The sequence below is a fragment of the Bos mutus genome, chromosome 22, assembly GCF_027580195.1.
Source record: "Bos mutus isolate GX-2022 chromosome 22, NWIPB_WYAK_1.1, whole genome shotgun sequence".
NCBI lineage: Eukaryota > Metazoa > Chordata > Mammalia > Artiodactyla > Bovidae > Bos > Bos mutus.
The window spans coordinates 10,863,973-10,885,408 of record NC_091638.1 but is presented as its reverse complement, the minus strand read 5'-3'; the positions used below and the strand labels follow the sequence as shown (position 1 = coordinate 10,885,408).

Sequence of the window (21,436 nt, the reverse complement as noted above, 5' to 3'; positions counted from 1 at the left end):
TGAATTTTTTAAATTAAAAAAAAAAATTGCTATCTTTGAAATAGATAACCAGTAAGGACCTGTTGTAAATCACAAGGAACTGTATTATTACACAATGACCTAAATGGAAAAAAGAAGTTGAAAAAGAATAGACACATGTGTAACAGAATCACTTTGCTGTACAGCTGAAACAAACATAACACGGTTTAACACCTCTACTCCAATATAAAATAAAAAGAATTTTAAAAATGGCCTATCTTGATGATCTCTTATAATGGGCACCAGATTGTGAGAATAAAAGTGAATATGAGCTGCCGGAAAGAATAAAAACCACCATGGTAGGCCAACCCACTCATTTTGCTTTTAGTAATAGTTGAGGAAGTGGAGGCCAAGGAGAGAAAGTGGGAGCTGAATTAATCCCTGTGGCTGTTCAGGTGGAGAGTTCTAACGAGAAGGCAGCTTACCCTCAAATCTTCGACTTTTCCCTTTACAGCACCACAGTCAGGTCCCAGAAACAGAGTGTCTAACCCCAGTTCCCAACTGAGCCTTTGGCTGGAACGGGAAACAGTCTCCATAAAACTGGCTTACTGGTTTGTTGTGGAGCCTGGGACTTTCCTCCCATCTTTAGAGGAATTCACCCTGGCTTGGAGGAGCCAGCCTCCCCCCAAGAAAGAGAACAGTTTTCTTCTTCATGAGAGTTGATTATTTCTCTCCTAGTTATCCCATCAGGAGAACTTCATTCCATTTTTTAATTAGCTAGCTTTTGTAAATTATGAAAACAATACATGATAATGTTGGTCTAAAAACCCGAACACTGCAAACAGCACAGAAGGGTATAATGGTGGAAAGTTAAAGAGGTCCATATCTAGTTAACAACCTCACCCCCACCAGTCCAACACCAGAGGAACCACTCGGAACAGTTTCACCTTCAAGGACACTTAAGTTGTATCTAGTTTCTTACAATTACCAGTGGGGCTGTAATGAGCACTCTGGTGCATGTACTGTTATCTTGGAGGTTTTATATAAGAGTCTCTCTGGATGGATCCCTAGAAGTGGAGTTACTAGGTTTAAAAGTACATGCTTTCTTTATCTTAATAGATATTGCCAATCAGCTCCCCAAAAGCCCACAGAAATTTGTTTTCTTCCAATAAAGCCTATTTTCTCTAACCTTTGCCCATGACTCTCACCTTTAAAGGACAAATAAAAGTTCTTCCTGAAGGAGTCAACGCTCCCAATCTCATTACAACCCCACTCTCCCATGCACTTTAAAAATAAAGAGGAACACATTTCTCAGAAGAATATGGAAAAAAAGTGCTTTCCAAAAACTATAGCCTTTACACCTGGCCACAGAGCAGGTGAACAGTAACATGCTTTCTCGCCAACAGCCAGAATATTTTGAGCGCTCACCTTTGTTTTCATCCGTTTTCACAACTTCAACAAATTTCCTCTTCATGAAATATTTGAACGCAGGAGCCCGCTTCTCTGGGTTTTCATCAAAGATCCAGAGGTTGACCCGAGCCCGGGTGATGGCCGTGTACAGCTGCTTCAGCTCCCCGTTGAGGAGCTAAAGACAAGACCGATGCAAAGACTTGAGTCTTCAGGCTACAGTACCAGGTGTCTCCCTTCAACAGGCTTACTCCCATTTTGGAGAAATATTCAAATAGTAAGTTTCACAAAGTACTGCTCAGACTTGAGCACATGTGGGGAACTCTCCGAGGCCACAGCACAGGGAAGCTCTAGCAAGGGGTGCCCATAGGACACCCTTGCGCCTGCTGTGCTTGTCCATTTTGAAATAATTACAGACGCATAAGAAGTTACAAAGATACTATAGAGACGTCCCATGCATTTTTCACTCTGTTTACCCGAATGCTCACATCCCACCCAATGACTGTAACTTACTTTTTAAAATGTCTTTTCTTTATTTATTTGACTGTGCTGGGTGTTTGTTGTAGCACGTGGTGCCTTTAGTGGCAGCATGTGAGATCTAGTTCCTGACTAGGGATCAAACCCGGGCCCCCTGTGTTGGGAGCACAGTCTTAGCCACTGGACCACCAGGGAAGCTCCCATCGGAACTTACCTTAAAAATCGGAGCAGTGAGAATTCCCTGGTAGTCTAGTGGTTAGGAGGCTTCTCTCGTGGTTCAGGGGTAAAGAACCTGCCTGCCAATGCAGGAGACTCGGATTTGATCACTTGGTCAGGAAGATCCCCTGGAGAAGGAAATGGCAACCTACTCCAGAATTCTTGCCTGGGAAATCCCATGGACGGAGGAGCCTGGCCGGCTACAGAGTTGGACACAACTGAGCGATGGAACAACTAGGGGTTAAGACTCTGAACTCTCAGTGCCAAGGGCCATGTGTTCAATCCCTCATTGGAGGACCAAGGTCCTGCTAAAACAACAGTGGCTTTGTGCCCACCCAGAGGCTTGTAAAGCTTGGCGGTGACTTAACAACATGTGCAGAGCCTTCCAGGTATTTACAGGAACAGCTGGATAACTGTTCTTCTGTTTGTTTTCTACTTTGTAGAAGACATAAAACTGAGCTAGTATCAATAGTTTCTCCCAAAGCTTTCAGTCTGGCTGGTTCGGTTTTCTGTCGTGTCGCCCTCACTCTTGACGCCTCTCGAGATCTCCGCAGAGCTTCTCATCTCTGGCCTCCTTCTGAGTGATGGAACTGGGATGCTCAGGGAAGCAGGGTCCCTTCACAACAAGGCTGGAAGACAGCAGTCTCCACTGACTACAGTCGTGGACTTCACTTCTGAGTTCCCCATTTCTGAACAGAGACGAGTTCCAGAGGTGAACAGAAGGTACTACGCTTCTGTGGTCCCTCCCATCAAGCCTGGCTGTCTGTTGAGAAGCAGGGCTCACCAGCACTGAGATGGCCTCCATTCCTATCCTGTCCTCCACGCCCTGGTGCTGACAGTCAGGAAGATTTGCAGCACAGACTCCACCTCTAACCCCATCTTCTCAGCCGAGCCCTGCTTACTGGCTCCCCATCAAACCAGTGTGTGGACCCCTGGCTGATACTCACCTTGTACATTTCTGGATTCATGGTGACAGCCCGGCCCTGGGAGGAGCTGCAGTTTTCCAAGGGCACCTCAATCATCGGCTGGCTTTCCTCTCTGCACCCGGAGGACGAAGGAGTAAATGAAGAAATGATCTTCCATTCCTTGTAAGCCTGAACAACGAAGACAAATGCAAGACCAGCAGAAAACGCTTCCGGAGTATACACCCGTCCTCCCTGGGCCTCTCGGAGAACTCAGCCCCTTTGCCTGGCATAGGGGCCAGGCCTTCAGTACCATCTGGGAGGACAGGACTATTGTATGGCCTCAGTTGGGGTCCGAGCCCAGGTAGCCCAGCCAGGGACCAGGGCAGTTACCGCAAAGACCCCAAGATGCTTGGCCCGGACAGCCAAGAAGCAAACACAAGTGCTCACTTCCAGGAGAAATGTTAGGGCCCGGAGCTTCCTATTGTTGAAAGTGTGCCCACACACAGAATGGAGAGAGGAAACCAGCGTCCTCACCTCTATTCACAATGTGTTTAAGAAATTCCACTTAGATTCAGTTGTTAAGACACATGTGTTGCTTAGCGTGGTACCCTCAGGGTCCATCCATATTGTCAAAAATGGCAAGCTATCAACTGCATAGTGACAAATGGAAACTAATTTTTTTAAGGTTCATTTTATTTTTCATTTTTTGGCCATGCCCTCAAGGCATGTGGGCTCTTAGTTCCCCTACCAGGAATGGAACCCACACCCCCTGCATTGGAGGCACAGAGTTTTAATCACTAGTTGTGCCCAGAAAGTCCCAGAAACTAAATTTTTGGTGGTCAGTATGCTGTACAGTATGTATTAATAGAAGTAGAAATACAACTTTGTATATAATCAACTTATAAGCCAATGTTGCCTCAATAAAAAATGTCTAAAAATATAAACACAAACTAATTTGTGTTAAGCTCTGGGTTTCATATGACTAAGAATCACAAATAACAAAGATTAATCACAAATAACAAATTAGTAAAAATTTAATTACTGCTGTTACATGTGAATAGTTACCAATGTTTAGACGAGTAACAGAACAAAAATGTATTAATTCATAAATTATTTTTATATCTATTCTATAAAATATATAGTCTTGCCTTTATGTCAGCAAAATTACCAGTTGTGTTATAACTGGGGTGGGGGGGATGGCTTCCCACGTGGCAATAGCGGTAAAGAACCCACCTGCCAGTGCAGGAGACATAAGGGATACAGGTTTGGTCCCTGAGTTGGGAAGATCTCCTGGAAGAGGGCACGGCAACCCACTCCAGTATTCTTGCCTGGAGAAGCTCATGAACCGAGGAGCCTGGCAGGCTGCAGTCCATAGGGTCGCAAAGAGTCAGACATGACTAAAGTGACTTAGCATGTGTTATAATGGACTTTTCACATAATTGTTTTTCAGTAAATGACCAGGATTAAGAGACGTAATTGCATCCAAAGTGTAAATAATTTGAAATATTTTCACTGAAAAATATGAATGATAGGAAATGTAGGAATAAAAAATTAAAATTATTTTCTTATGATTTAGAGAAAAAAAGACACATGTGACAAGATTCCCTAACCAAGTGATTCAATCAAGGATGGAACAAAGGAATTCCCTGGCAGTCCAGTGGTTAGGACGCCGTGCTTCCACTCCAGGGGGCCCAGGTTCGATCACTGATTGGTGAACTAAGATCCCACATGCCAAGCGGTGGGACCCAAAAAAAAAGGATGAAGCAAAATTCAGGAGCCATGGGGTACACTGTGCAAGGTGGACTCTGAAATCAGACTGAACAACTTATATCCCAATTTGTCCATTTATTATGTGACCCTGAAAAAAATGGCTCTTCTAGGTTTCATTTCCCTGTTCTGTAAAATGGGGATGATAGAACTACCCACCTTTGTTGGAAAAATAAAAGGAGATAATCAATGTCAAGTGTCTACACAGTGGGTGATAAAGAGTCACATTTTAGCCAAATCAAAGCACAAAACCAAGGTGACTTGTAGGTTAGAGTTTGCAAATATTTTTGGCTTTGTGGGCTATATGGCTTCTCTTGCAACTGTTCAACTCTGCTGTGCTGTGCTCAGTCCCTCAGTCGTGTTGACTCTTTGTGACACCATGGACTGTAGCCCACCAGGCTCCTCTATCCAAGGGGATTCTCCAGGCAAGAATACTTGAGTGGGTTGCCGTGCCCTCCTCCAGGGGATCTTCCCAACTCAGGGATTGAACTCAGGTCTCCCACATTGCAGGCAGATTCTTTACCATCTGAGCCACCAGGGAAGCCCAAGAATACTGGAGTGGGTAGCCTATCCCTTTTCCAGGGGATCTTCCCAACCCAGGAATTGAACCTTGGTCTCCTACACTGCAGGTGGATTCTTTACCAGCTGAGCTTCCAGGGAAGCCCCAAAGGAGCCCTATTCAATAGTAAATGAATAGGCATGATGTAACACAATAAAATGCTATCCTTGACACTAAAATTGAATTTAACACAATTTTCACGTGCCACGGAATATTATTTTCATTTTTTTCTTAACCATTTAAAAATGTAAAAATCTTTTTTAGCTCACAGCTGGGTTTGGCCCCCAGGCCGTGGTTTGCAGACCCTCGGGAGGCAAACTTGACTGGGTTACTCGCAGTATTTACAGCCAGGAATCCCCATGCAATTTCAGATTTCCTGCTTTACTGTGTCTGTAGGGAGTCGGTACTCAACTCTCCTATCCTTCAGTTTTTTTATAAAATGGTGATACCTGCCACCTATGCATCTTTTCAAGGATGATGGAGGTAGAGGCGTACAGTGCATCCCCTCCCCTCAGTTCCTCTGTAATGAACTCTATAAATACTAAGTTAAATGTTTTAAACACTATTACGTAAGAGTGGTTATGCTACTAACCAACTAGGGAATTAATCACCACGTTCTAAGAGATGCGAATCATGTAATCATTTAAGTAAATGGAAGCTGAAAAAAATTCTTCAAGACACATCTGTGAAATCTTTTCATCTTTGTAAAGCTGTTTACCCAACCTGTTTGCCAGAGGAAGCAGGCCAAGACCCATGTGCTGACAGCTGAGGGGGTCTGGCGGCCGGCAGAGGTGCAGGCTGGCTGAACTTGGAAAGGCCAGAGGAGCACCTGTATTTCAAAACTGCTCGAAGGAGGTGCAGAAGCTGTTCATACAGCACACGACTAAGCTGCTGCCATGAATAAAACACATCTCACTCTCAAGACAGAGCCTCCGAGGAAGGAGTACGTGTATGGATGGCAAGAATGCAGGCTAGCAGCAATTTTGGTAATAACAAGAAGCATTTAGAAATCTTCCAGCTTCTTCTCTGGGGATTAATAATTGTGAAGGAAGAAGGCTTAGAATCTGCCAGCAAGGCTTCCTTTGCGGGGCTTTTTCTCTAGGTTGGTTTAGCAACCCTTCAAAGTTGTGGTTTTGAAAGTCCCTCCTGTCTTCGTTACACATGAGTTGGGGGGAAGGGGGTCCCCACTGGGGCAGAGTGTCAATGCCAAGCACCCCTCAAAGTCCCCACAGGAGGAGAATTCGGGGGTGGCTGGGAGGATGACTGCCCCTCCCCCAAGGGAGGCAGCAATCTTATAAGAGAAGGCCTTGACCTAACCATTCCTCGGTTCCTTTCTCATCTCAGAAGACAGCCCAAATGTCCACGTGGTTGAACAGGTAACAGTGAATTCTCTGAAGAGAAGAATCACAAGCAAGGGCAACAAGAAGCCCCCTACACACACACACACACACACATACACACACACACACACACACACACACACACACACACACACACACACACACACACACACACACACACACACACACAGGGCGTCTGCCAGACACACACTTCAGGGATGGAGAGGGGAGTTCTCCCCTGTATCAAACAACAAATACCCTTTAGCAGCCTTCTTTCTTTGAAAGAAACCCCACGTGAGCAGCCAGACCATGGACATGTGGGGACTTATGTGACTTCTGTCTTTCCTCCCTTTTGCCTGAAGCATCTCCTCTCGTTTGCTGACCGGCACCTTTTGGTCTCGTGGTTGTAAATAATAAACTAAAGGTGACCTCTGTGCTGGGAGTGCATGATTCCATTCTCTGGTATTTGGGAAGCCACATACCAGAAATCTTTCTAGAATTCTCATTCCATTGTGGGATGAAGTGGTGTTACCATAGGACTTAATTTGTGATTGTTTCAATTTCATGCAACTCACTGAGCCACTGATGGGAGTTTGGGGTTAAGGTATCCAGGATTTTGTCATTCCAGGATCAAGGTGAGAGACACAGAGTGGACCACAAGTTATGAGCCGTAAGTCCGGATCTCGTGGAGCTTCTTACCAGCACAAGCATACAACTGGCACTTAATAAAGGACAGGAACAACAAAGTCTTACCCCTTCCTCTTTTAGAAGAGCCTCGGTCCAACCATGACCAATGGATGTATTATGAGAGAAAAAAGTTAGTCCTCAGAGATTAAAAGTGGTTCTAGGGTTAATGAGAGTGCATCTGATTTAATTAGCAAAAGTCAATAGAAAAGGAATGCACTTGAGCTACCGTAATGATATGTTCATTGTGGAAGATTCTGGAAGCTGACTTGCTTTGCATGCGGGGCATTAAAAGGAAAGGAGTACAATGGAAATATCATGAGATTTGGAACTCAAAGCATCTGAGTTCATCTCCGAGCTCTGCCACCTATATTAGGAATTCAGGCAACTTAACTTCCATGACGCTTGGCCTTACATGTAGAATGAAGGTCATAGAAATACACACACCCTCAGAGGGTTGGTGGAGGATAAAGTGAGATGATGTATTCAAAAAGCACTTTATAAACCGTAAAGCATCCATAGCAATATTAGTCATAATTATCGTCAAGGCAAATGTGACATTTAAAAAAAAAGACAAGGAACAAAACCCAAAGGACCCCCTTTAAAGGGTTGTTTCTGGGGCAGATTTTAAGGAGTCGAAGCTAACAGTGCTCTTGATTTGAGTATGAAAACAGCCTCGGAAAGCATGCGCCATGTGCGATGGGAAATCTGCCACGGGGACCAGGGTGCAGCCAGCTAAGTCCCCACAGGAGACCCAGCAGCATGGTCAGCAGCCAGCCTGAGCTCCCACCAGAGACGGTGGTGAAGAGCATGCAGTGGCTGCAAAAGTGAGAACCATTGAGTTGGTGGCTCTATCCATAATGTACTGAGCTCGGGAAGAAAAACCATCACAAGGACTCAGGAGCCAAGTCAAAACAATGGGCCGGCACAGAGGTTACTGGGGGTCAGTCCACGGACTCTTGCACTGCCATCGTGGGCAAGGGCAGCAAGCAGTGGTGGCAAAGCCATGCCAGAAGGGCGCTCAGGCAGGGCGGCTGTTCTCGTCCCCTGCATCACCTGATCCCGTGGCAGGAACCAAAGCTCCTATGTCTTCCCGGAGTCGTCTCTCTATGAATGACCTTGCCCAGTTCTGTCCTCAGAGAGTGGACACTGCTAACCTTGCCTTCATTTGTCAGGCTCTCCTTAGACCTTGCTCCAACTTGAGGATCCTTGGCAGTCAAGGATAACAGCAGCTAGTGAAACACAGAAGCTGGTACTTGGGTACCAGGCATTCAGAAAAGATGAATCCAAGAGAGCAGGGAAGGGCAGGGCACGGGGAGAGCCAGCCCAGGACACACTACGAACCAATCCACAGCCACTGTCAAAACACACATCCAAACACAGAAAACCTCACACCACGTGGATGATGCTCCAAAACAGAAATGGTCACCTGCGACAAACTCTTCTATGCAGCTCCAAATGCTTTTTCCTGGAGTGGAAGTGGAGTTCAGACATACACAGGCTGTGCGAAAAAAGAATTCAGTATGGCATACCTCAGAGTCAGTAAAAAAGTTGTAAAGGAGGACATCATCGAATTCTAAGCCTTTGGCTTCGTAAACTGTTAACACAAGTGCTAATCCCAGCTCTTCTGGAATTTTCTCCTTTGCCATTTCATTAGCTACAAGAATTACCTTGGGGGAGAAAAACAAAAAGGATTGGAGAGAAAAAACTTCAAATTGTACAAACAGAAATCTAATGAAGCTGAGTCTATTTTTCTGGGAGGCAGGTAACGTCTCCAAAGAGGAGTGGCTGGCGTGGACTAGGTCAGCCAGGCTGGTGGGAATATTAATAATAGTCACTCACTCATCTTTGAAGCCTCCTCATCCTAGGACAGGAACTACTGAATTCTACCTTGTGGAAGAACTCAGCTTCTCAAACCGTTTTTCAATTGCAAACTGCCTTTTGTTTTAAAACATACAATCTCATGAAACTCACCTGGTGAGCTCCAAATTCAATGGGCTGGGTTTTTCTTTTGTTGCCTCGAAGCAATATTGCCAGGTCACTCACACTACAGGACTCCAGGACAATTGGCCGGGGACCGTCGAAAAGTCCAGAATCCCTTGGAAGGCGGTCGAAAGACTCAGGGAAATAGAACTGAAGTAAATCTACCACTCCAGATGCCAGATTGAGGATTCCTGGGATAAGACAAGAAAAAAAAAAAAAAGTCAGATGTTACACAATACACCAACATGGCTGGACTTTTGGGTTTTTTTTTTAATTTAATTTTTTTTGGTCACACTGAGCAGGTTGTGGGATCTCAGTTCCCCAGCCAGGGGTTGAACCCGGGCCCTTGGCAGTTAAAGCCCAGAATCCTAACCAGTAGCCACCAAGGAACTCCTGGTGGAGTATTCTGTTTTCTTATTTTAGTTGCTTTCTTCCCCCGAGAAGCAGTATTGGTCCTGAGAGTACATCTAATTGTGGACAGTTTTCAGGTCCAGTTAGATTTTATCACTTTGGCTCTGGGCTGTATTACTCTGGGTACAGCAGACAAAGGCAGGGATGTGTTTACTGTCCTAAGAAGGTTTTGTAGAATCTCATTCCTGGACTACGTTCATGTTAGAGAAAATGACCTCATGAAGAAGAATCAAGGCAGAAATGTAATCTAAACACTTAGAGCTGTTAGAATGCTAACACAAAGGGCTAATATAGTGCAAAAAAACCCAAGAATTATCATGTCCTCTGTCATTGGCACTTAGAGCACTGGAGACAAGGTTACACGCTAAGAGCTGGATTTTTTCTTTTTTTTTAACTGTACTGGGTCTTCATTGCTGTGCATGGGCTTCCTCCTGTTGCAGGGGTGGGGGCTACTCTCTAGTTGTCACGGGTGGGCTTCTCTTGTTACGGAGCACATGCTCTAAGCGAGCGAGCTTCAGTGGCTGTGGTGCATGAGCTTAGTTGGCCCACGGCACGTGGAATCTTCCCAGACTAGGGATCAAACGCGCGTCTCCTACGCTGGCAGACAGATTCTTAACCACTGTACCCCCAGGGAAGTCCTAAGAGCTGGATGTTAGCTGGGATAGCAACCTTGGCTTGCATCTCCCTTTTCCACTACGTTTATACCCAGGAGAGAGAACACTATACTAAGAAAAATTGTCAGTGCTAGATAAAGGATTTTCCAAAGAGCTTTCTCCCTGGGTCCCATTTCTAAGTGCTGAAGTAACAATGACAGTGAGGCTTACTATACAACAGGGTCCTTCATAACAATATCCTGTTTAATCCTCACAGCAGCCTGGTAAGACAGACCAGACTACCCTACTTTTACAACCAGGGACTCGGAGGTCCGAGAGCTCAAGAGTCATGAGCTGGACTGAATACAGATCATCCCAGGTCTCCTACTGATCTTAGGGGCTGTGCGCTCTTTGCCCGACACCAGATAGAATTCTGTGAAGTGGGCATAGGTGTCCCCATTACTATTACCAAACAGTGAAGGTAAATTCTACTATTCAATGCTACTATTATTAAAAGTATGCAATATAAAGAAATCAAGAACACAAGTGGAAACTGTTGAATCTAAGCACATCAGCTGCCATGGTGGTTCAGAGATGTACATTAACGAGAGGATCAGAAAAAGGCATGGAAGTGTTCATTGCAGTGAAAAACTGGAATCCACTTAAATGCCTTTCTAGGGAACTAGATGAACATTTTTTTAGATGAAACTATTTTATATGAACATAATCAAAGAATGGGCTTCCCACATGGCTCAGTGGTAAAGAATCCACCTGCCAAAAAAAAAAAAAAAAAGAATCCACCTGCCAAAGCAGGAGATGCAGGAGACAGAGGTTTAAACCCTGGGTTGGGAAGATCCCTGGAAAAGGAAATGGCAAACCACTCCAGTATTCTTGCTGGGATAATCTCATGGACAGAGCAACCTGGTGGCCTACAGTCCATGGGGTCACAAAAGAGTCAGACACAACCTAGCAACTAAACAAAAAAATCAAAGAATAGACAACGGTTCAACCATAAAAAGCAGTAAGGTACTGAAACATGCTACAATATGGAAGAACCTTGAAAACACTGTGCTAAATGAAAGATATCAGACACAAAAGGTCACATATTATGTGATTCCATTAATATGAAATGTCCAGAATAGGCAAACCTACAGACACACAAAGTAGACTGGTAGTTCACAGGGGTGGTGGGGGCCAGGGGTCGGGGAGGGGGATGAGGAGTATCTGCTAGTGTTCATGGGGTTTTTTAATCACCCTTTTGGGGGTGATTAAAATGTCCTGGAATTAGTGGTAATAATTGCATAACCTTATGAATATATTAAAAGATGACTAAATTGCACATTTTAAACAGGTGAATGTTATGCTATGTAAACAAGGACCTCAATTTTAAAAAAGAATAAAAGATGGGGAGAAATATTCACTAAACATATATTCACTACCTAATCAATAAATGTATATGATATATGCATATATGCATATGGAAAAAAGATCAGAAGGAAATGAAATAAAACATGAGTAGTGAGCAGCTTTACAGGCGGCTTAAAATTTTTTTTAATACTTTATGTGTTTTCTAAAGTCTCTCAACTCTAATACATATTATTGGGGCTTTTTCTGGTTCTATACACAGAAACATTTACACACAGTCTTCCCTCCATCCTGAGAGGAGGTGGAAGATGGGGCATAAGCAGTGATCATCTGGGTGGGTTGCTGGGTATATTAAAAAAAAAAAAACATTGTTCATAGGAACAGTTTCCTCTGTGGAAAAACTTTAGCCAAAGAAAAAGTTTAATCAGAGAAGTGAGAAAATGTGGAAGCAAAGAAAAGCAATCCAACAAGACTAAATAATCAACGTTTAGTCATTAAGCAAAGTCAAGGACCTTTAGTTCCTCCTCAAGGATCAGAGATATTCTGAACCATATCCTCTGAGCAGTCTAAGAGATAATGAAACCCCCACCAGCTGGAAGACGTTAACTACACGATGAAAAGACTATAGCCATGACAAGCTGCCACAATTCTGAGAACTGGCCTCAAGCAATATGGGAACAAACTGACCCTGGAGCTGAAGAATGACTGTACTTAAAACAATCAGAATGACACTTATCAGACCACCACACAACCAATTTCAAGATAATGGTGAGAGCTGACTATACTGTTTTTGCACGTGCCCCCTTCCCCGTCTATAAAAGCTCTTGTCCACTGATAGGGCAGTGGAGGCAGGGAAGTCGACCTTTGAACCATTTGCCTGTCTCAGAAATAAAGCAAACTTTCCTTTCCACCAACCCTGCTTCTTTACTAGCTTTTGAGCAGAGAGCATCTGGACCCCTTGCTATAAGGTCTAGGCACACAACAGGAGGCCGCACTCTCGCGATATCTGGCTCCCATGGTTTTCTGGAGTGCAGCCGCTGCCATGACACCGTGCACGGAAGGCTTTGAGGAACCTGCTGCTCGTGGCTTGCTGGCCCTGAGAAGGGGACTTGGGGAGACATCCTAGCAGCTGCTGAAACCATTTGTTTTGAGGATCCTCCCTGTTTCTCCCCTGCTTGGCACTGGCTGCCAACATACTTCCCCTTGGAGGAGTGGAAACGTGAATCTGGACGAGATGAGGCGCTCCAAGACCCAGTAAGTCCCTTGGTGTGCACCCGGCTAACTCCTCTTTTGAGCATGAAGCGCTATTTGGGCATTTTGTCAGTTGGTTCTGATGTCTGTCTGCCACTGGGGACTGTTTGGAAGCAAGAGTGTCATTTGGGCATTTTTGCCACTTGGTTCTGACCTGTGTCTAATATTGAGGACCCTTTGTGAGCAGTGAGTGTCATTTGGTTCTGATATGTGTCAACCACTGAGGACCATTCATGTTGGGGAGGTGTTTGTTTGGGACTCCATACGGGTCATCTTCTCAGTGGATCTGTGACCGTTCTGTCTTCTGATGTGTGAGTGTATATATATACACACACACACACACACATTTATATTCCATTTGTGTGATTGGTATTCTTGCTGCCTTTTGTAAAATGGGAAATTCAGGTTCAATTCATTAAGAAAAATTTAGCTATGAACCTCTAAGAAAAAAAAAGAAAGTTTTTTTTTTTTTTAAACACTGTGGGGCCAATGGCATTCTTCACACTCCAGAGAAAATTGGTTAAGATGAAACCCTTTTGAAAATCTAAAACTGGTTCTTTTTGCAATATTCAGTTAGAGAAAGGTGGCTTCATAAAATGCTGTTTTCAGAATTCTGACCCCAAGAGAATAAAAATATACCTAGAAGAAAGCTTGAAGTTAACTCTTATCAAGTCCTTGAAATAAGAGCTCATTCCCTGCGATTTCAGCCCTGGATTAATTAGTAGAACTTCAAAAGATATTTGGGTTCATTAAACACTTATCCTGTGTCACAGTAAAGAGAAAATGTGCTGTGAGAAAAATGTATGTTTTTAGAGATTATGGAATATGTTAAGTTTGCAAATCAGAAAATGCTGATATAATAGTTCATTTACTTGTTTCTTGGTTTTGCTATCATCTTTTAAAAGTTAAAAACTCTAATATATAAAAATGATAAGGGAAGCATTTCAGGATGTAAAGCAAGTAGGAGATGTGTTGTCAATAAGGTATAAAAAATGAAAATACTTTTGCTGAAGGATAAAAGAAGAATAATTTTGTCTGGAACGTGGAAAACAAGATGTGGAACAGTCATAAACTAGGTACTAACAGCACTGAGAAATGCATGAACTGCAGCTCCATGGTATTAACATGCAGAAATCCCAAAACATTGTTATAAGCAAAAAAAACAAAGTTGTAAAAAGGTATGTCTGACATGAGTCCATTAAACAAAATGTTCAAACATGTAAAATAATACTCTATGTTGTCCATGGTCAGATGGAGAACATAGATGGTGAGTTGGTGAGGAGTCTAAAAACCACATAGGAAGTATTCTCTGTGCCTCAGTTACCTCCTTTGTAAAATGGAAAACATGCCTTCTTTATAAGGTTGTTGTGAGGATTAACAACAGATACCCATGGGGGTTCCCCTGGTGGTCTAGTGGTTAGGATTCTGGACTTACATCACCACGGCCCAGGCTCAATCCCTTGTCAGAGAACTGAGATTCCACAAGCCACATAGCACAGCAAAAGAAAAAAAAAGCAGATACTCTATGCAAACTGCTTGGCATCATGCCTGGCACAGTGAAGAGGAACATGTGAAGCACAAATTAAAATCACCTGAGTTAGCATTATCTCCCACCACCTCCTACCACCCTACTTTTCTTGCTTCTTCTGAAAGAAAAGCTACTTTCAGGATTAATGACTTGTAATTCGTGTATCATTTTACAGTACAGAAGCGTGTGCTTCCAAAGTGCTTTAACAAAGTTCTCAAGCAGTTGTTTACATGTTCCCCTGAAATGTTTCCACATCATGGCCAACACTTTAAACTGTTATTACTTAGAGGTTTATTTCCATTCAACCACAGCTTAAATCATCAACCTAAGAATGAGTAGTGGTATTTACTTAATTTATGGTTACTAAAGGGGGAAAGCAGGGAAAATAAATTAGGAGATTGGGATTAACATATACACACTACTATACATAAAATAGATAACCAACAAGGACATACTGTATAGGCACAGGAACTCTGCTCAATATCTTGTAATAATCTGTAAGGGAAAAGAATCTGAAAAATTTTATATAACTGAATCACTTTGCTAGATACCTGAAACTAACATCTATATCAACTATACTTCAATTAAAAAAAAAAAAGGGGGGATTCCCTGGCGGTCCAGTGGTTAGGACTCCCTGCTCTCAGGGTGGAGGGCTCAGTTCAATTCCTGGTCTGGGAACTAAGATCCCACAAGCCACATGCCACCCCACCCCATAAAAGAGACAGAAAAAAAAATGAGCAGTGGCAAAAATCCTAAGATCTCTTGTTCATGAGGGTAGTTACTAACAAATGCCAAAATACTGTACTTGGCTCAGCTACAAGAGCCCAACAAAACTAAGTCACAGCTTTAAAACCAGCCCAAGGTCAGTGCCAAGCACCTCCCCCATAAGGCAAGCCCAAGGCCTGGACATACCGGAGTGGGACCTGTAGTTCTGGTACAGCTGGTGGATCTTCTTGGGCTTGCGCACTGCGCACTGCTTGTCCACAGCGTTCCTGCTGGCGTAGTGGAACAGGGAGCGCAGATCGCTGAAGCGAAAGGCCACGCCCTTCATGATGCTCTGGGCCGTGTCCCCCGTGAGGAACATGGCGTTGGGGTCGTTGATGCATTTCATCAGCAGCGCCAGCTCGGCTTGGGTGAAGTCCTGGATCTCATCACCATAGAGCTCGTGGATGGACCACGGGAGCACCTTGAGCTTCGACAGCCTCCGGGACAGGTTGTACAGAACATCCTCATCGTCAAAGTACCCTTTCTGAGACCTAATCTGCTGATACAGGCAGAACAGCCCATAGATCTCGCTCCGGTCTTCCTTGAAATTGGGGCACCGCTTCCGCCCTAATTGCTTGTATGCTTCTTCCGTGAGTCTCCCCCCGGGGCAGCTGAGGGCCTCAAAAGACCCCTTCAGAAAAGATTTTATTTCTTTCCAGATCAGGGCAGGGTTGTAGGAGGTTTTCCCTTTGATCATTTTGGGCCATATCTCATTGACAAACACCTCAAATGTCACATACACCCGGGGGTCGCTGTCGCTCGGGCGCGTTTCCACAGTTTTTTCCTCCTCGCTGTAGTCCCCATCAGCCTCAGCCTCCTCCTCCTCCTCCTGCCAGTTGGTGATGGTCAACTCTTCCTGAGTGGACCATCCTACGATGGATCTTTTCAAGCTGCCATCTTCATTTCTCAGAAAAAAACGGTTTGGGCAGAGAAGCATCGAGCAGGAGGAGCAGCTGCTTGGAGGTGACAAACAGAGGGAAGTTCTCATCCCTGAGGTCCTGGAGCTTGTGGACATTGGGTTCCAGCGGTTTGTAGTGACTGGTGGCCTTGGTAGACTTGGAAAGCTCCACGAAATTCCTCTGCACCTCCTGGCACAGGACGTGGTTCTTGGTCACGAAGATCTGATGTAAGTGCTCCAACTGGGGGGGCTCTTGTGGGGCGGGTTCTTCCTCCCCTTGGCCGGGCCCTCCTGGCTCCCCACCAGCTCCCTCTGCACAAGCTTCACTCTCCTGCTCCTCCTCTAGGCAGCCCACTGTTCCCACCTCCACGGATCCTTCCTCCTCCTCCTCCTCCCCTTCTTCCTCCTCCTCCTCTTCTTCCTCCCCACCCTGACCCTCCTTTCTGGGTTCCAGTTCCAACCTTCGCTTCAGCCAGATCTGCTTTGCCAGCAGCGGGCTGCCCGCCTGCTGGGCTTTCTCCCAGTAGCCGTGGAATTTCTTCCACAGCCTGTACAGGCAGCAGGTGGTCTTGCCCGTGCCGCTGCGCCCAATGAGGATAATGGGTTCCAGCGGCCTGGGGTTGAGGCCGATCACCGCGTACTCGAGCTCGCCCACCCGGAACGGGTACTCCACCGTGGCCGTGGTGTCGTTGAGGATGTTGGAGGCCATGTTGGTGCTGAAGCTGTGGAACTTCATGATGTTATATTCTGTCTCCACCGCGCTGGCTGGGGGGAAGTACTCGGGCTCGGCGCGGGCCCCGCCCTTCTCGGCCTCCGTGTCCTCCACGTAGCAGCGGGGGATCCGCTTTTGGATTTTCATGTTGGCGGACACTGGGCCCTTGTTGATGCCCTTAAGCTTCTTGCGCAGGATGCAGGACAAGCCCCGGTTGTAGGCGCTGCAGATGGCCTGGATGGAGTAGGACAGTTTGTTGTGATCTAAGACGATGTCCCAGATCCGTATGATTTCCGTGTAGACCCGCCCGGACTTCTCGGTGGGGTGCATGCTGCGCTCTGCGGCTATGATCTTCTCGGGGTTCTCGCTGCACCGCGGGGAGAAGTCAATCGCCAGCTCCCACAGCATCCGGGCCGCCTTGTCCAGCTTGGCCTCGAAGAGCTGGATGCTTCCTTTCAGGTTCCTCAGCCGCTTCCGCAGGCCCGGGGTCCACTCACCATTGCCCAGCTTCTGGATGGCCAGGATGATTTTCTTCTTCATGACCTTGGACATGACCTTGCTGGACAGCTTCTTCAGCATTTCTGAAGTGCACTCGATCTCCCACGTCATGTTCTCAAAGTCCAGGAGGCAGATGTCCATCTCTGACACGCTCCAGTCATCCTGGTCGTCGCTGCCCTCTGTCCCCCTGCTACCCTCAGGAAGGAGCTGTGCGGCCGAGAGGCCTGCCTGCACATGTCCCTCTGCAGCCTCCAGGGCCCCGGGGTTGTTCCCGCTGCAGTCAGAGCCCCCCGCCCCCGGGGCACCCTGCAGCTCTTCTTTCTCTCCTTCGGTGCCAGCTCCTGTCTCCAGAGTCTCGGGGCCCTGAGGACAGTCCTCCGGGAGGGATGAATTCAATTCCAGCTGCTGAATCAAAGCCGTGATGTCCTGCACGAGGCAGTCTCTCCGGGAGCAGGGCCTGACAGCCTCAGGCTCCGGCCTCGGGGCCTGGGCATCAGGGAGAGTCTCCCAGCTGTCAGGGACCCTGGCTTCTTTGGGTGGGGCTCGCACAGCACCCGGCAGCAGCTTGGAGGAGCCCTTGACCTGAGCAGTGTGAGCAGGGGCCGCCGGGCGTGGGGGCTTCCCAGGGTGGGCGGCGGCGTCCTGCCGGCCCCGGCGCCTGGTCTCCATCAGGGCTTTGTTCCAGGCCAAGAGCAGTGGGTCGTTCTTCTTCACGCGGTACCGCGCGTCTTTGCCTTCCTTGTTCTTCAGGTTGAGGTTGATGTCAAACTTCGCCAGCAGACCTACCAGCTTTCCCGTGCGTTTGAGCATGCCTTTCTGGAAAAGGATATGCATCAATGTGTTCCCGCTGCCGTCCTGCATGTTGGGGTTGAGGTAGGAAAACTCCTCTGGCTTGGACCAGAACAGATCCAGCAGGTGGCTGAGGAAGTTAAAACCGATGTCAGCTGAAAGACACAAAAACCCTGTGAGCACTAGACAGCTATTCTGGGGAGCAGAGATGCCAGCCGGGGAAGGGCCTTAGAACACAGAGCTTCCCCAAGCATTTCATAACCCAGTGGTTCTCAACTGGGGGCAATTTGCTCCCCAATGGACATGTGGCTATGTCTGGAGACACTTTTGATTGTCACAGTTTAGGAGGTGCTTCTGGCATCTAGTGGGTGGACATCTCACAAATGCACGGCACAGCCCCAAAACAATGAATTATCCTGCCCAACTGTCGGTAGTGCCAAGGCAGAAAAACCCAGAAATCATCTTAATATTCCAATAAGATCTTTTATGTCAGGACCCTTGAAATGATGTAAATAAATGAAAAGTATGTGCAGCTATGGATGGCCGACTTTGGAACATAAGAATTTTCTTCATCAGCCCACTCTGACCACTCACAGTGATGGTCACTCCTTCCCATTGAGCTATGGGTGAGGGGCCAAGAGATAGGGGCTTGGCCAAGAAATAGGCCTTTTCCAGACCGCTGGCTTTCCCGGTAGGAAAGACCAAAGACCACAGCATCCTTTCTAATATCCAGTTTCGTCCTCAAGAAAAAGACTGCTGACAGAATGAAGCCTACCTTTGATATCTAGAAAGATGTGGAGCGCAGCATGCAAGGGAGTGTCACCTTCCGTGAGAGAAATACTTCGGGGGTCTGCACCCTTGGTCAAGAGGACGAAGGCCATGTCGAAGTCCTCATGCTTCATGCACACAGCAAGCGGCGTCTCCTGGCTGCTCTGGAGACCCTCCAGCAAGGCTGGGGAGGCAGAGAGAAGGATACAGTGAGCCACGTCCCAGGGGTGGGACCATTTCTGCCCTTTAGCCTAAAGCAAGAAAGGGTGCTGACCCCACTTCCAAGGCCCTCCTGCCACCGCCCTTTCTGGGAGGCAAGGGCTTCCCAGTGCCCTGGGGGGAAAGCTTGCCCCCTCCACGTGTCCTGTCCCTGGGCCTCGTCTCCTTTCCCGTCTCTCCAGCTCCCTCTCCCACACTGCAGCAGGACCATCATCAGCACTGCCCTGGAGTAGGGACGGTGTGAGCGACTGAACTCCCAGTGTCTGTCCAACCCTCTCCATGACACACACTCAGTGGCCAGGACGTGAGCAAGCTTCCCACTTCCTCTGCTTCTATGAAGCTTTTCCCCGAGAATGCCCGTTGGCCCTCATTGATCATATTCCCTGACATGTCCCCACGTGCACACCACTTTCTTTTTAGCTCAGTCTACGTTTCCCCTCTGCACTGCAGGCTCCCCAACCTCCACCCTCTTTGGACCTGCAGCCTTCTTGCACTGCTGCTTGCTGGCAGCCATGAATTCACTCTGCATCCTTGGGCCCTGGCACCTGACCCCAGGGAGGCCTTCGATAAGAGCTTGCTTCATCAGGAACAAAACAGGAATTCCACAACTGCCACGGTTTTTGGTCAAAGATAGTAAGAGTCCATGTCAGGAATGGGTTTGAAGACATTAATAGGCAACCTTCCATCTATCTCCTGAGACCCGTGGGTAAGGCCAACACTGGAAAGCTTTGTAAGGCTGGGAGCTGGGACCAGCGTGGCATCACTCCCTCTGAAGGTGATTTCCCTTAACCTGCAAGGCGGGTGGAGAACCATGCAGCCAAGGCACTCTGCCCAGATCCTGCATCCATGAACACACTGAATATTCAAAACAGCCCTGAGAAAGAGGGACTACTGTCACTCCCGTTTTACAAATGAGGAGATGGAGGCCAGTTCGTAGTGGCCTTAGGAAGGGGTTTTGGAGGGGTGGGGGTGTAGGGAGAGGAGGCTGGTGTTTCCAGATTAGCTTTAAATAAAACCGGATCCAGCAAGCCGTCTGCACGCTCCAGACACACACCCAGCCAAGTGTGACTGTGCTGATGAAAGCGGCAGATGTTCCCACCCACCCATTATCTGGCCGTTTCTTTAAAAACAAGCATCACAGATCCCAATCATGGATCAGAAAAGAACACCGCAGAGTTTGACTAGGACCCACACAGCGTATCAAGTGCAAGGACTGGTCCAGCCGAAGGTCAGGAGGAAATGACTACTGTGGCTGCACCAGGGCTGACGCCCCTCCACAATCCTGACGTTTCTCACACAAAACACAAAGGGAAGGGAATAATTCACAAAAGTGCCTTGACCTGATCACTGCTTCCAGTGAGAAGATATGGAGGAGAAAGAGAATGAGGCGGAAGGAGAATCCAAGGGACTACCCTGGTGGTCCAGGACTTAAGACTCCATGCGCCCAATGCAAGGGCTGTGGGTTTGATCCCTGGTCAGGGAATGTCCCACGGCAAGGCCAAAAAATAAATACACTTTTTCAAAATTAAAAAGGAGTCTCTGAAATCAAGTGAAAGCGCCGTAACCTGCGGCACCTGGACTCCCCAGGCTTGACCCCGATGCTGACTCAGCATCTGGGACTCACCTCCATGGTCTATCAGTCGGTCCAGGAGCAGGCTCCTCCTCTGGTCCCAGGCCTTGAGGTGGGGGAGGATGGCACAGAGGTCGAGGGTCGAGAGGTCGCAGTCTTTGATGAGACAGTCCCCGAGCGGCGGCTGCCCGCTCACCTTTCGGGTCAGCAGCAAAAGCACTTCGGGCCATTTCTGTTTTTCCAGTAAAAACTTGAGGAAGGTGTTGGCACAGTTGCGGTCAATGTCATAGACCAGATCAGGAGGGATTTCTTTCAAAAACAAGAACACATCACACTCCAAAAATAGGTTCCTGTGATTTCTGTCCCCAGCCACAACCCTAAACAGAGGGACATCACTGCCCCAAGTTACAGGAGACCATAAACAGTACTTAGTTATTTCGGCCATGCTACTCAATCACAGGTGAGCCTCAGTGACAGCACTCGCCAGTGAGCTTGAGAAGGTGGGAAATACCCAAGGAATATACAGTCTTAGCCAACAGAAAAGAGAAACATCTGTGGTATTTTAAAAAGGATAGGGACTTCCCTGATGGTCCAGTGGTTGAGAGTCCATCTGCCAATGCAGGAGACATGGGTTCGATCCCTGGTTCAGGAAGACCCACATGCCATGGGGCAACTGAGCCCATCTGCTACAACTACTGAGCCCTCGCACCAAGAGTCGTGTTCCACAAGAGAAGCCTCTGCACCCCAACTAAAGAGTAGCCCCTGCTTACCCC

At 46.9% G+C, this 21,436-nt stretch overlaps 1 protein-coding gene across 1 annotated transcript in view; it reads right to left on the bottom strand.

The window, feature by feature from the left end:
• TRANK1 (tetratricopeptide repeat and ankyrin repeat containing 1) overlaps positions 1 to 21,436 on the bottom strand; it is a 95,915-nt gene that overhangs the window by 21,023 nt on the left and 53,456 nt on the right. The window contains 8 exon segments of the mRNA XM_070360035.1: positions 1,387 to 1,543; positions 3,006 to 3,152; positions 8,846 to 8,983; positions 9,288 to 9,487; positions 15,357 to 16,125; positions 16,127 to 18,261; positions 18,882 to 19,058; positions 20,718 to 20,972. Of these exon segments, the coding sequence (XP_070216136.1) occupies positions 1,387 to 1,543; positions 3,006 to 3,152; positions 8,846 to 8,983; positions 9,288 to 9,487; positions 15,357 to 16,125; positions 16,127 to 18,261; positions 18,882 to 19,058; positions 20,718 to 20,972 (3,978 nt within the window).